This window comes from Oncorhynchus mykiss, chromosome 16 (genome assembly GCF_057628025.1).
Source record: "Oncorhynchus mykiss isolate SJ-2025 chromosome 16, ASM5762802v1, whole genome shotgun sequence".
Taxonomy (NCBI): Eukaryota; Metazoa; Chordata; class Actinopteri; order Salmoniformes; family Salmonidae; genus Oncorhynchus; species Oncorhynchus mykiss.
In genome coordinates this window covers 19,849,914-19,862,992 of record NC_143037.1, presented here as the reverse complement: position 1 = coordinate 19,862,992, position 13,079 = coordinate 19,849,914, and the positions used below count along the sequence as shown (strand labels likewise).

Here is a 13,079-nt window from a genome sequence, read left to right as displayed (position 1 = left end):
GCCACCATGGGGTATTCTGTTCACAACGTTGACAACATCAAACCACTCGCCCACACGACGCCATGCACGTGGTCTGCGGTTGTGAGGCCGGTTGGATGTACTGCCACATTCTCTAAAACTTAACTGGAGGTGGCTTATGGTCGAAAAATAAACATACAATTCTCTGGCAAACAGCTCTGGTGGACATTCCTGCCAATTGCACGTTCTCTCAACTTGAGCCATCTGTAGCATTGTGTTGTGTGATGAAACTGCACATTTCCGAGTGGTCTTGTATTGTCCCAAGCACAAGGTATGTAATGATCATGCTGTTTAATCAGCTTCTTGGTATGCCACACCTCTCAGGTGGATGGATTATCTTGGTAAAGGAAAAATGCTCACTAACAGGGATGTAAACTAAACAATTTAGAGAAAGAAGCTTTTTGTGCATATTGAACATTTTTGGGTTCTTTTTTATTTCAGCTCATGAAACATGGGACGAACATGTTTATATTTTTGTTCAGTGTATATTTGGTGAGCGCTAATGCATTGCATTTGACAAAATAAAATGTACTAATAACTCCAAAATGAAGTATAACATACAGATACTTGCAAGCAATTGTCTCTGTAAAAAACAGTACATTTTCATAGAACTTATGAAATACAAATGGTGGATTCATGTATAACCCCTAAAAAAAACTTCCTCAATGACACCCTGGGACAAAAGTTGATAACAGCTTATGAAGCTTACTACAAGGGTTGCTCACAAAGCATACAGGCAAATAATTGAGTAGGCTTGCAGTGCATTTGGAAAGTATTCAGACCCCTTGACTTTCCCCACATTTTGTTATGTTACAGCTTTATTCTAAAATGGATTACATTTATCTACAAACAATACCCCATAATGACAAAGCGAAAACGGGTTTTATACAAAATAAAAAAACAGGGCCTCCCGAGTGGCGCAGAGATCTAAGGCACTGCATCGCAGTGCTTTAGGTGTCACTACAGACCCAGGTTTGATCCCAGGCTATGTCACAACTGGCCGTGACCGGGAGTCCCATAGGACGTTGCACAATTGGCAGTTCTGGCCAGGGGGCTTTACTTGGCTTATCACACTCTAGCGACTCCTTGTGGCAGGCCGGGCGCCTGCAGGCTGACTTCGGCGGTCAAATGAGCTGTGTTTCCTCCGACACATTGGTGCGGCTGGTTTCCCGGGATAAGCGGGCAGGTGTTAAGGAGCGCGGATTGGCGCTTCAAAACATTTACATAAGTATTAAAACCCTTTGCTATGAGACTCGAAATTGAGCTCAGGTGAATCCTGAGGTGAATGTCTGCTGCATTGAAGGTCCCCAAGAACACAATGGCCTCCATCGTTCTTAAATGGAATAAGTTTGGAACCACCAAGACTCTTCCTGGCCGCCTGGCCAAACTGAGCAATCGGGGGCGAAGGGCCTTGGTCAGGGAGGTGACCAAGAACCCGATGGTCACTCTGACAGAGCTCTAGAGTTCCTCTATGCAGATGGGAGAACCTTCCAGAAGGACAACCATCTCTGCAGCACTCCACCAATCAGGCATTTATGGTAGAGTGGCCAGGCGGAAGCCACTCCTCAGTAAAAGGCACATGACAGCCCATGTGTAGTTTGCCAAAAGGCACATAAAGGTTCTGACTGAGAAACAAGATTCTCTGGTCTAATGAAACCAAGATTGAACTCTTTGGCCTGAATGCCAAGCGTCGCGTCTGGAGGAAACCTGGCACTATCCCTACGGTGAAGCATGGTGGTGGCAGCATCATGCTGTGGGGATGTTTTTCAGCGGCAGGGACCGGGAGACTAGTCAGGATCACGGAAAAGATGAACAGAGCAAATTACAGAGAGGTCCTTGATTTTAAAAACCTGCTCCAGAGCACTCGGGAACTCAGACTGGGGAGAAGGTTCACCTTCCAACAGGACAACAACCCTAAGCACACAGCCAAGACAACACAGGAGTGGCTTCGGGACAAGTCTCTGAATGACCTTGAGTGGCCCAGCCAGAGCCCGGATTTGAATATGATCGAACATCTCTGGAGACCTGAAAATAGCTGTGCAGTGATGCTCCCCATCCAACCTGACAGAGCTTGAGAGGATCTGCAGAGAAGATTGGGAGTACAGGTGTGCCAAGCTTGTACCCAAGAAGACTCTAGGCTGTAATCACTGCCAACAGTGATTCAACAACATACTGAGCAAAGGGTGTGAATACTTATGTAAATGTAATATATATTAAATAAATTTAAGAACAAATTCTAATTTACAATGATGGCCTAGGAACAGTGCCTTGTTTAGTGGCAAAACGACAGATTTTTACCTTTATAGCTCTGGGATTCGATCTAGCAACCTTTCGGTTACTGGCCCAATGCTCTAACCACTAGGCTACCTGGTGCCCCAAAATATACATTTGCTAAAAATTCTAAAAACCTGTTTTTGCTCTGTCATTATGGAGTATTATATGTGTAGATTTGAGGAGGGGGGAGGGGGGCGGGGGGGGGGGACAATTTAGTCACTTTTTGAATATTGCTGTACTGTAACAAAATCTGGAAAAAGTCCAGGGGTCTGAATACTTTCCAAATGCACTGTAATTGGAACATGTAAAAAAAGCATTTAAATTATATTTTAAGCATTTTATAAATACACATCTAATCATAAATAGACTGAATAATAAATAGATCATAAATAAATAAATAAAATACATCACCATAAAAACATGGCAATTTCAAGTCAGTTTTGGGTCAATCGCTCTGCCCATTTGCTTGGGCTATGTTCCTTAGACTGCGGACTATGTCCTGGCCAAAGCTTTGGAGCTGCACCAGAGTCAGATGTGTGGCTACCTGAACCTCATAGTCCCCAGTGAGACGAGAGGCCAGGCTTGTGGCTGTGGGCTGCACCGCCACCGGGCTCTCCGCCACTTGGACCGCTTTCAGCATCTGGAGATACAAAGAACTCTAATTACAAAGAACTCTATAATCAATCAGCATTTATGTCGGAACAGTATTTGAATCCAAGGGATTGTATAATACTGTGTATGCGTGCATGGTGTATAAGTCGTTTTACAGGGAGCCTCACCCTGTTGATCTGTACGCGGAGATCTCTGATATCAGTCAGCAGTGCAGTGATTCTCTCTGTGTTGGCCAGGCGTTGTACGACAGCTCTTAGCAGGTCCTGGTGCACCTGTAGTCCCTCTGACATACGTCTCAGACAGGTCTCCTGATGGAGAGACCTCAAATGTCAAAGCAATGCCTTATTTCTAGGGCTGATATCATTTTCAGATGCCATATTTCTTATAGTTTCTAATCCGGGCCTAGAGTTGTTCCTGGGCAGGTCTGGCCGTCACTATAGTACTATAGGCTCCAGGTAGTAACATATTTCATCCGGAACCTGGTCTTCATATTTACGTTAAATTAGGCATAGAGGCTGTAGTGCAGAGTCTGACGCTCACCAAAGTAAAGTTATCTGTCAAGGCGTTGAGTGTGGGAGCAGAGGGGATGCCAAGGTTGATCGCCAGGTATTGTAGTTTCCTGTTCTCACTGCTCGAGTTAAGAATCAGGGTCTGAGAGCCAAAAGACAGGATTAGAAAACCAATGTTTAGAATTAGAACATTGGACGTCCATTAAGTACTTATCTAAACTGAGTGGAATTTCCAACTAAAATAACTGATTCCACCTATCAAAAATGGATACATTTTGTGCGTAATAGTAGGCCTATATAGGCTACAGTTGCCATTTTTTGTGCACGATCAGACCACCATAGACATAAAAACATCGTCCAGAATGGTAACAGCTTCTTCAATGCTTGTGTATGCTATTAAATGTACATTTCCTGTAATATGGAGAATGATAATACATCTGATTGGATTTGGCCTATACAGCTCACTCTCCCCACAGATACACAAACGGTGGTGTCTGGTACAGCCTGTCACGGACAGAAGTAACGTTAGTGGGCTTAGCCGAGGCCGATCCACTTACCTCAGAATGAATGCACGATGTGTGTGTCTCAGGAATAGCATCCAACACCTTTTTGATCAAACTCTTGCTGTTTTCTACGGACAGGTTGAATTCTGGATCGTCGACTAGTTGACCCGCCTCGCCAGAATACTCCAAGATCGGTGCGCTTTGACCGTAGCTGGCCATGTTGCAGAGAATGGCGAAAACTGTAGAGAACAACGTTGCCTCTGTTATAGCTTCCGAACCTCCGGTTTAATGCAATGTCGAAATCGGGGTTGTGATGAAACTGTGTGATCATTGGTTGATATGAATATGCAATATCTGTCCCATTTGCCCTAGCAAATTACACACATCCCCGTGAGTATAACCTAGTTAAAAATAGCAACAGAGGAACAGGAACCCCTGTCAAAAATACCTGCACCTTTAAAAATAAATCCATAGCTATAACTTCAAACTATCTTTTACAGTGATAACTCAATGATAGCCTTGATTCCATCAACTATTTGACTTGCTCTGAAGTATCCTTCTTTCTCTGAAATAACTTTTGTCTGAACTAAAAAGTTGAAACATCCTAATTTTACACATTTTTTTTGTCGTTTTAAAAGCTGTCCATCTAATAAATTGTCTACTAGAATATATTCCACGTTTTACTTTACTTGTTGCATTCTTTCTCATATCCAGTTGTTGTGAAGTCAGTCAGTCTACCAGCAGTGAAGGAGGGACTTGTACTACTCACCTATCAGAATGTTCATTGCCTTTGGGTTGATGGCACTTCAAGGAATTTGCTGATACAATTGACCGACCAGTGAACGCAAGTTGTTAGATACCATCATAGCCTTTACCCACTATATTTATACTAGTTGATGGGAATTCCCTTTCTATCACAATACTAGCTGTACAGTATCGAGTTGAATCAGTCATCTTTTCTGGTGAAAGTGTTGGAAGTGTAAAAATATTGCAATTGAATGGGCTGTATTATAAACACATTATAATTGAATACATATATACTACATGTATAGTAATATGAACATGAAAATAATCTTGAAACAACTTGAACATCTAAAACATCTTTAAAATGTGTTGGCATGGTGTTAGAATTCGGCAGCTGTGTTAAGTGACAATGGAGCCTGGTTTGGCAAATTATGACAAATGACAATAACTTAATGTTCATATATACATACATTTTCTGATTTTGGTTAGGAAAAGCTGTGTAGACCAGCAATATTGAAGTCATTAAATTCTGGAGAGAAAAAAAACTATCTGGAATTCCTACATTCCATAAACTGAGCCTGTCCTCAGGCAATGTTAATTAGAGGAAAACATGCATATCTGGAAAGCCCAATGAAAAAGAACTGTCATGACATACACTGAGAATACAAAACATTAAGAACACCTGCTCTTTCCATGACATAGACTGACCAGGTGAATCCAGGTGAAAACTTTGATCCCTTATTGATGTTACTTGTTAAATCCACTTCCATCAGTGTAGATGAAGGGGGGGAGACAGGTTGAATAAGGATTTTTAAGCCTTGAGACATGGATTGTGTATGTGTGCCCTTCAGAGGGTGAATGGGCAAGACAAAATATTTATGTGCCTTTGAACAAGGTATGGTAGTAGGTGCCAGGTCTGTGTCACCGGTTTGTGTCAATAACTGCCACGCTGCTGGGTTTTTTCACACTCAACAGTTTTCTGTGTGTATCACAAATGATCTACCACCCAAAGGACATCCAGCTAACTTGACACAACTGTGAGAAGCATTGGAGTCAACATAGGCCAGCATCCCTGTGGAACACTTTAGACACCTTGTGGAGTCCATGCCCTGACGAATTGAGGCTGTTCTGAGGGCAAAAGCTGTTCTTAATGTTTGGTATACTCAGTGTATACTGGAGGGGGGACCACCGAGAGTTCCACAGTAGTTTTCATCACAGGTCTGAAAATACTACATTTTAGTAATCCACTATAACAAAACATTACATTTCAGGAATTACATCACCTTTATGAAACAAAACACATCTCACATGTGCAGTGGATTCATTAATATCCTAATTTCCTAAAACTCTGGATTTGATAGTGTGGTCACTGTGGTCAAATAATAACTTCCACTTAGTTTCACTTCTGTTCTCTTAGTCTCGATTGCCATCAGTGAAAATTCTTCTTAAATGGAAGTTAGGATTTGCCCCGATGTGAGCAAGTGGAGTGAGTGACGTCAAATAAAAATGGAATTGGCCTCTGTGGGGTTTCATACAAGTCTGCCATCTTGTGGCCTCTTGTTACCCAAGCCTCAGTTTCTGATTTACTCAACAGTGGCATTCATCAGCACCAGAAAATAGGTTCCTCTCAGCCTATAGGTGTGCTTCCTAGTCTTAATTTGCTTCTTCTAAGGGGGAAATCTCAAACTGACATCCAGCCACGGCTCTTCTCTTATATGTGACTAAATCATTATGTATTTGTGTTTTATTGACTGTTGTTTTGACTTCCGTATTCCTTTCAACATTATTTGTACAAATTTACCAAAGGCTGTCTTGTGGATTCCAATTCTATACTAAATACCTTGCAGTGTTTTGTCAGCCCTTCTCAACCATGTCTTGTATAGTTCTCCTTGTAACAGATCCGGTTTCTCTTCATGCTTTGACACTAAAACTGAGCCTGTGATCAGTCAATGTGGATTGTTACATCTGGCCATGCATGGAGAGCTCCACCAAACCAGACCCCTGAAATCCACACGGCCTCTATCTTCATTCAACCAAACCTAGACATGAAAGGAGGCCATTATTCACTGCCGTGCTCAATGTAAATGTTACTGACATGGGTATTGAACCCAAAGTTTCCACGCAACTCAAGACAGTGTTAGCTCGCTGAGCTAAAGCATTAGCTCCAGAACTAACATGAGTCTTTAGTTCTCAGGCGAGGTCACTTGTCACACATACCATAAAATGTTTTTGCACAGTAAAAGGACCGGTTACACTTGGTATAGACCTACTGCCTGTACATGGGTAATCTGGTGGATACAACTCTACAGCAAGTGTGCAGCCGGGAGAGATTGGCATTTCTCCGCTGTCTTGAATGTATGCAGGGTGAAGCAGCTTGATGTACAAGATGGCCCCCAGGACATAGGGTCTGTGTATAGAAACATTGGTCTCCCAGCAGGGTTAAACCATGTTCCCTGATAGCGACACAAATAATGTGAATAACTGGTCCAAACAGTATATAGTCAGAAAGTCAAATGTTGGGATTCATATTTATTTTACTTGGTAATTTTCATTTCTGACAGCTACATGCTTTTGTATTTATCTCTGTGACATATCCTGCGAGAATTAGGGTGTGCTGTACTGAAGTCTTACTGTAAAGCCTGAGTAGATAGACGAGTCACAACTCTGTGCTGGAAATTACAACGACGTACAATCCAGTTGGAGTGATGTAGATGTCATTGCGCATGCTTTACATCTGACACTGATGTTGGTCAAGTAGGAGTCATGGAGGAGTTGAGCAAGAACGAATGGTTACAGTGGAAACGGAGCAAGTGTGTGTTGAGCAAGACAATGACATCAACTTCAAGAAATGGGAGAAAATACTGCATGCCAAGGCACTAAGCATGGGCCAAGAGATTGAGAAAAACTCATTTTCTCAGCAGACCCAGAATAGGTTTGTTCTAAAGGAAATGGTTCATCCCTACCCTCCCTCTCTCCATTGAAATTGTTAACAGACATGCTCTAGATTGTTTATGTACCTAGTGACTACTGTGTACTGTATGAACAGTACATTGTGCATACACTTGCCAGAGTCTTGTTCAAATTTAGCAAAATAAATTGGTCATAGTAGCGAAGTAATTACAATTTAGCTAATTTAAAACTGGAGTGATAGACTTACAACTGCGACCTGGCCAAGATAAAGCAAAGCAATGCGAAACAAACAAAAACAACACAGTTACACATGGAATAAACAAACGTACAGTCAATAACACAATAGAAAAAAGTCTATATGCAGTGTGTGCAAATGGCGTGAGGAGGTAAGGCAATAAATAGGCCATAGTAGCGAAGTAATTACAATTTAGAAAATTAAAACTGGACTGATAGATGTGCAGATGATGATGTGCAAAAGAGCAAAAAAGTAAATAAAAACTATGGGGATGAGGTAGGTAGATTGGATGGGCTATTTACAGATGGGCTGTGTACAGCTGCAGCGATCGGATAGCTGATGTTTAAAGTTAGTGAGGGAGATATGAGTCTCCAACTTCAGCGATTTTTGCAATTCGTTCCAGTCATTGGCAGCAGAGAACTGGAAGGAAAGGCAGCCAAAGCAGGTGTTGGCTTTGGGGATGAAACAGATGTTACTGTGATAGACTGCATGTAGTTTGCTGAGTAGAGTGTTGGAGGCTATTTTGTAAATGTCATCGCCGAAGTTGAGGATCGGTAAGATAGTCAGTTCTACGAGGGTATGTTTGGCGGCGTCAGAGAAGGAGGCTTTGTTGCAAAATAGGAAGCCGATTCTAGATTTCATTTTGGATTGGAGATGCTTAATATGAGTCTGGAAGGAGAGTTTACTGTCTAGCCAGACACCTAGGTATTTGTAGTTGTCCACATATTCTAAGTCAGAACCGTCCAGAGTAGTGATGCTAGTCGGGCGGACGGGTGCGGGCAGCGATCGGTTGAAAAGCATGCATTTAGTTAGCGTTTAAGAGCAGTTGGAGGTCACGGAAGGAGTGTTGTATGGCATTGAAGCTCGTTTGGAGGTTAACACAGTGTCCAAAGAAGGGCCAGATGTATACAGAATGGTGTCGTCTGCGTAGAGGTGGATCAGGGAATCACCCGCAGCAAGAGTGACATCGTTAATATATACAGAGAAAAGAGTCGGCCCGAGAATTGAACCCTGTGGCAACCTCATAGACTGCCAGAGGTCCGGACAACATGCCCTCCAATTTGACACATTGAACTCTATCTGAGAAGTAGTTAGTGAACCAGGCGAGGCAGTAATTTGAGAAACTAAGGCTGTTGAGTCTGCCGATAAGAATACTGTGATTGACAGAGTCGAAAGCCTTGGCATGGTCGATGAATACAGCTGCACAGCACTGTCTTTTATCGATGGCGGTTATGATATCGTTTAGTACCTTGAGCGTGGCTGAGGTCCACCAGTGACCGGCTCGGAAACCGGATTGCACAGCGGAGAAGGTACGGTGGGATTCGAAGTGGTCAGTGATCTGTTCGTTAATTTGGCTTTCAAAGACGTTAGAAAGGCAGGGCAGGATGGATATAGGTCTGTAACAGTTTGGGTCTAGAGTGTCACGCCCTTTGATGACCGCGGCAGCTTTCCAGTCTTTAGGGATCTCGGACAATACGAAAGAGAGGTTGAACAGACTGGTAATAGGGGTTGCAACAATGGCGGCAGATAATTCTAGAAATAGAGGGTCCAGATTGTCAAGCCCAGCTGATTTGTACAGGTCCAGGTTTTGCAGCTCTTTCAGAACATCTGCTATCTGGATTTGGGTGAAGGAGAAGCTGGGGAGGCTTGGGCAGGTAGCTGCGGGGGGTGTGGAGCTATTGGTCGGGGTTGGGGTAGCCAGGAGGAAGTTCTCGATTATCGTGAATTTATCGGTGGTGACAGTGTTTCCTAGCCTCAGTGCAGTGGGCAGCTGGGAGGAGGTGCTCTTATTCTCCATGGACTTCACAGTGCCCCAAAACTTTTGGAGTTTGAGCAAATTTCTGTTTGAAAAATCTAGCCTTTGTTTTCCTAACTGACTGCATGTATTGGTTCCTGACTTCCCTGAAAAGTTGCATATCAAGGGGACTATTCGATGCTAGTGCAGTCCGCCACAACAGGATGTTTTTAGGCTGGTTGAGGGCAGTCAAGTCTGGAGTGAACCAAGGGCTATTACTGTTATTAGTTCTAAATTTTTTTGAAAGGGGCATGGTTATTTTTTATTTTACCCCTTTTTCTCCCCAATTTCGTGGTATCCAATTGTTTAGTAGCTACTATCTTGTCTCATAACTCGGGAGAGACGAAGGTTGAAAGTCATGCGTCCTCCGATACACAACCCAACCAAGCCGCACTGCTTCTTAACACAGCGTGCCTCCTGCCACAGGAGTTGCTGGTGCGCGATGAGACAAGGACATCCCTACCGGCCAAGCCCTCCCTAACCCGGGCGACGCGAGGCCAATTGTGCGTCGCCCCACAGACCTCCCGGTCGTGGCCAGTTACGACAGAGCCTGGGCGCAAACCCAGAGTCTCTGATGCTACAGCTGGCGCTGCAGTACAGCTCCCTTAACCACTGCGCCACCCGGGAGGCTCGGAAATTACTTTTAAAGAACCAGGCATCCTCTACTGACGGGATGAGGTCAATATTCTTCCAGGATACCTGGGCCAGGTCGATTAGAAAGGCCTGCTCGCTGAAGTGTTTTAGGGAGCGTTTGACAGTGAGGAGGAGTGGTCGTTTGACCGCGGACCCATAGCGGATGCAGGCAGTGATCCTGAAAACAGCAGAGGTGTTGGTCAGGATAATATCTATGAGAGTGCCCATGTTTACGGATTTAGGGTTGTACCTGGTTGGTTCCTTGATAATTTGTGTGAGATTGAGGGCACCTAGCTTAGATTGTAGGACTGCCGGGTGTTAAGCATATCCCAGTTTAGGTCACCTAACAGAACGAACTCTGAAGATAGATGGGGGGCAATTAATTCAATTCAACTCATAGTAATGGCTGGAACGGAACTAATGGAATGGTATCAAACTCAAACATGTTTGATACCATTCCATTCCAGCCATTATTATGAGCCCATCCTCCCCTCAGCAGCCTTCTGTGATGACCATGTTGATCTGGGGTTGGAGATTTGATCAAAAGTGGGGAAGCCTTTTTACTCTGCCATCCACTTACACATATTCGGGGACAGGGGAGCTGTGGTGTACCAATAGAAGGGGAGTGAGAGTGGGGAAAAAGGAAGAGAAAAGTTTGCATCTCAATAGTCTTACACAGCTTCCTCGTCTGGTATCCTTTCATTCACACTGAAAGAATTAGACAGGTGAAAGCACATTTATTTTAGGCATCCACCATATTGCTTTTTTGGGCTTCCGAATCATCATACAGGTGAAGGAAAGCAGACAGGGAAAGGAAGCAACTCTAGACTATTGAGATGTACTCAGGGACATCCTCACTCACTCCTCGTCAATAGCCTTCACTTTAGGCCGGAAGAGGAAACTGTCCAGGCCCTGGCTGGAAACATTTTAATCTGCAACCCAATGCCATGTTGGGCTGCGCTCTGTGGGATTGGATGGGTAACTTTATCCCCCACTTTGTGTCCCATTACCCAGCAGTTGTAATACTCACACCAGTGTAACATGTCTGAGGGTAGCGGGCGGGGCAAGGTGAGCCTGAAATTTAAATTAACCACAGCGACAGCTACTGCATGTGCTAGGGAACAGGGGTGTTACATTACATGTGTGCTGCCCCACATACTCACAAAACAATATATTCAGATACACAGACACCCATGCACAGGTTCACTCACACACACACACATTTGTCTCACACACAAACACAGAACTAATTTGTGTTTGTTTACTCTACCATCAAGCCCCCCGCCACACAAACACCACAGGCGGCAGGTGGCACCTCAATTGGGGAGGCCAGGCTCAAAGTAATGGCTGGAACAGAATACTATTGAATGGTATCGAACACATCAAGCACATCGTATCCATGTGTTTAATAACGCTCCATTCACTCCATTCCAGTCATTATTATGAGGCGTCCTCCCCTCAGCAGCCTCCTGTGACACACACACACACAAGTATGTTACTGGGAAGGGCGGGACTGGCCAGCTAGCTGTGTTAGGAAATGTCAGCAAGGGAGGCTTGCCATCTATATTTCAGTGCTGTTGAACCTCCTGCTCGTCACGGGAGCCTGTTTCCTTGAGATTAGCTCTGTTAGGATCAATAACACTGTCCTGTAAAGCAAACTCAGCCAGGAGGAGAAGTGCTGTGAATAGAATGCTGATGCACCAGAGAATCTATGTGCTCATATCAAAGCAAATGAATGATAAAGGTTCTTCCTTATTAAAGTTATTTCTTAGCGTCTTTGAGTTTGCCCTCTAAACTAAGTCAAATATAGAGCAAAATGGATGAACAAGCTACTGGAGAGAGAGGACTCTTAAAAGCGGATGTGTTGCCTAAGGGACTAAGGAAGTGTAAAGCCACAACGAGCATCATACACTCTGCTGGGCAGCTCAAGGGCACCCCCTGCCCAGTCATCATGGAGAGGGCCAGGTGGTCCCATTTTGTCCTCCTCAACCCCAGAACAGGGTCACCCAAGTTGAAGGATTCCTTCCCAGACTTTTTATGGCCCTCATACATAGTTTATTGGCTTGTTCTACTCTGGAGGCATGTGTTTTCGATGCAGAGATACCCTTGTTGACAAACCCAGTTACAGGGTATGCTGCGCTAACAGCCGATTTCATTATTCATCATCGTGTTCTGTGTTAAATCTCACCAGTTCATGTCGAATAGACACAAATGCAACATTATATAAGGTTTTCCTTGACTTATTCTAATAAAATATTAAATTAGGTATTTTGTGTCCTTTGTAACCTGCATAGTAATAAGGTTATTTAAGGCAGATTGGAGGTTTGCGAATTCCATCTTGTTTAAATGCTTGGCTAGGTTTAGGCAAGAAATTCTAACTGGTTAAGATTAGGTTTAGGGGTTGGGATACGTTTAGGTAAGAAATGTGACTGGTTAAGTTTAGGGTTAGTATTTGAACCAGTAATGTTTTGTGTGGCAACCCGCAAATCTGTTTATTTCACACCTACTGTGCTGACCGTTGAGCTTTCATCCAACCAATCACATTCATTCCGCCCTGGAAGCAGAGCTGCTCTCGGAACAACAACGAATAAGGAAGCCTCCACTGAGCATATTAAAACAGGAGTTTACTCTCTTGGTTTACCGCTTGCTGTGTCATGTTCAATTCCACTCTACTTAAATCCACTCTTCTCATATTCGATCCTCTCCTACAAAATTACACTGAGGGGAAATGGACATGCATTTCCTTGTGCCTGAGTCTGTCCAATTAGGCAGTTCATATCAACCACAGCAGCAACTGGACCAGCAGGTCGCAGCCCCTGCAATGCAGTTTGGAAAGCCCCAGGGAA

The 13,079-nt window shown here is 43.8% G+C and overlaps 1 protein-coding gene across 1 annotated transcript; it reads right to left on the bottom strand.

Annotated features, from left to right (window-relative positions):
* Positions 1-416: 416 nt before the first annotated feature.
* On the bottom strand, positions 417-4,783 carry csf3a (colony stimulating factor 3 (granulocyte) a). The gene is made up of 5 exons (XM_021565105.3): positions 4,686-4,783; positions 3,971-4,155; positions 3,445-3,555; positions 3,072-3,212; positions 417-2,932 (listed from the first exon to the last, which is right to left on the bottom strand). Exons 1-5 carry the CDS (start codon positions 4,699-4,701, stop codon positions 2,738-2,740), a joined length of 648 nt encoding a protein of 215 aa, XP_021420780.1. The 5' UTR covers positions 4,702-4,783; the 3' UTR covers positions 417-2,737.
* Between the last annotated feature and the right edge of the window lie 8,296 nt (positions 4,784-13,079).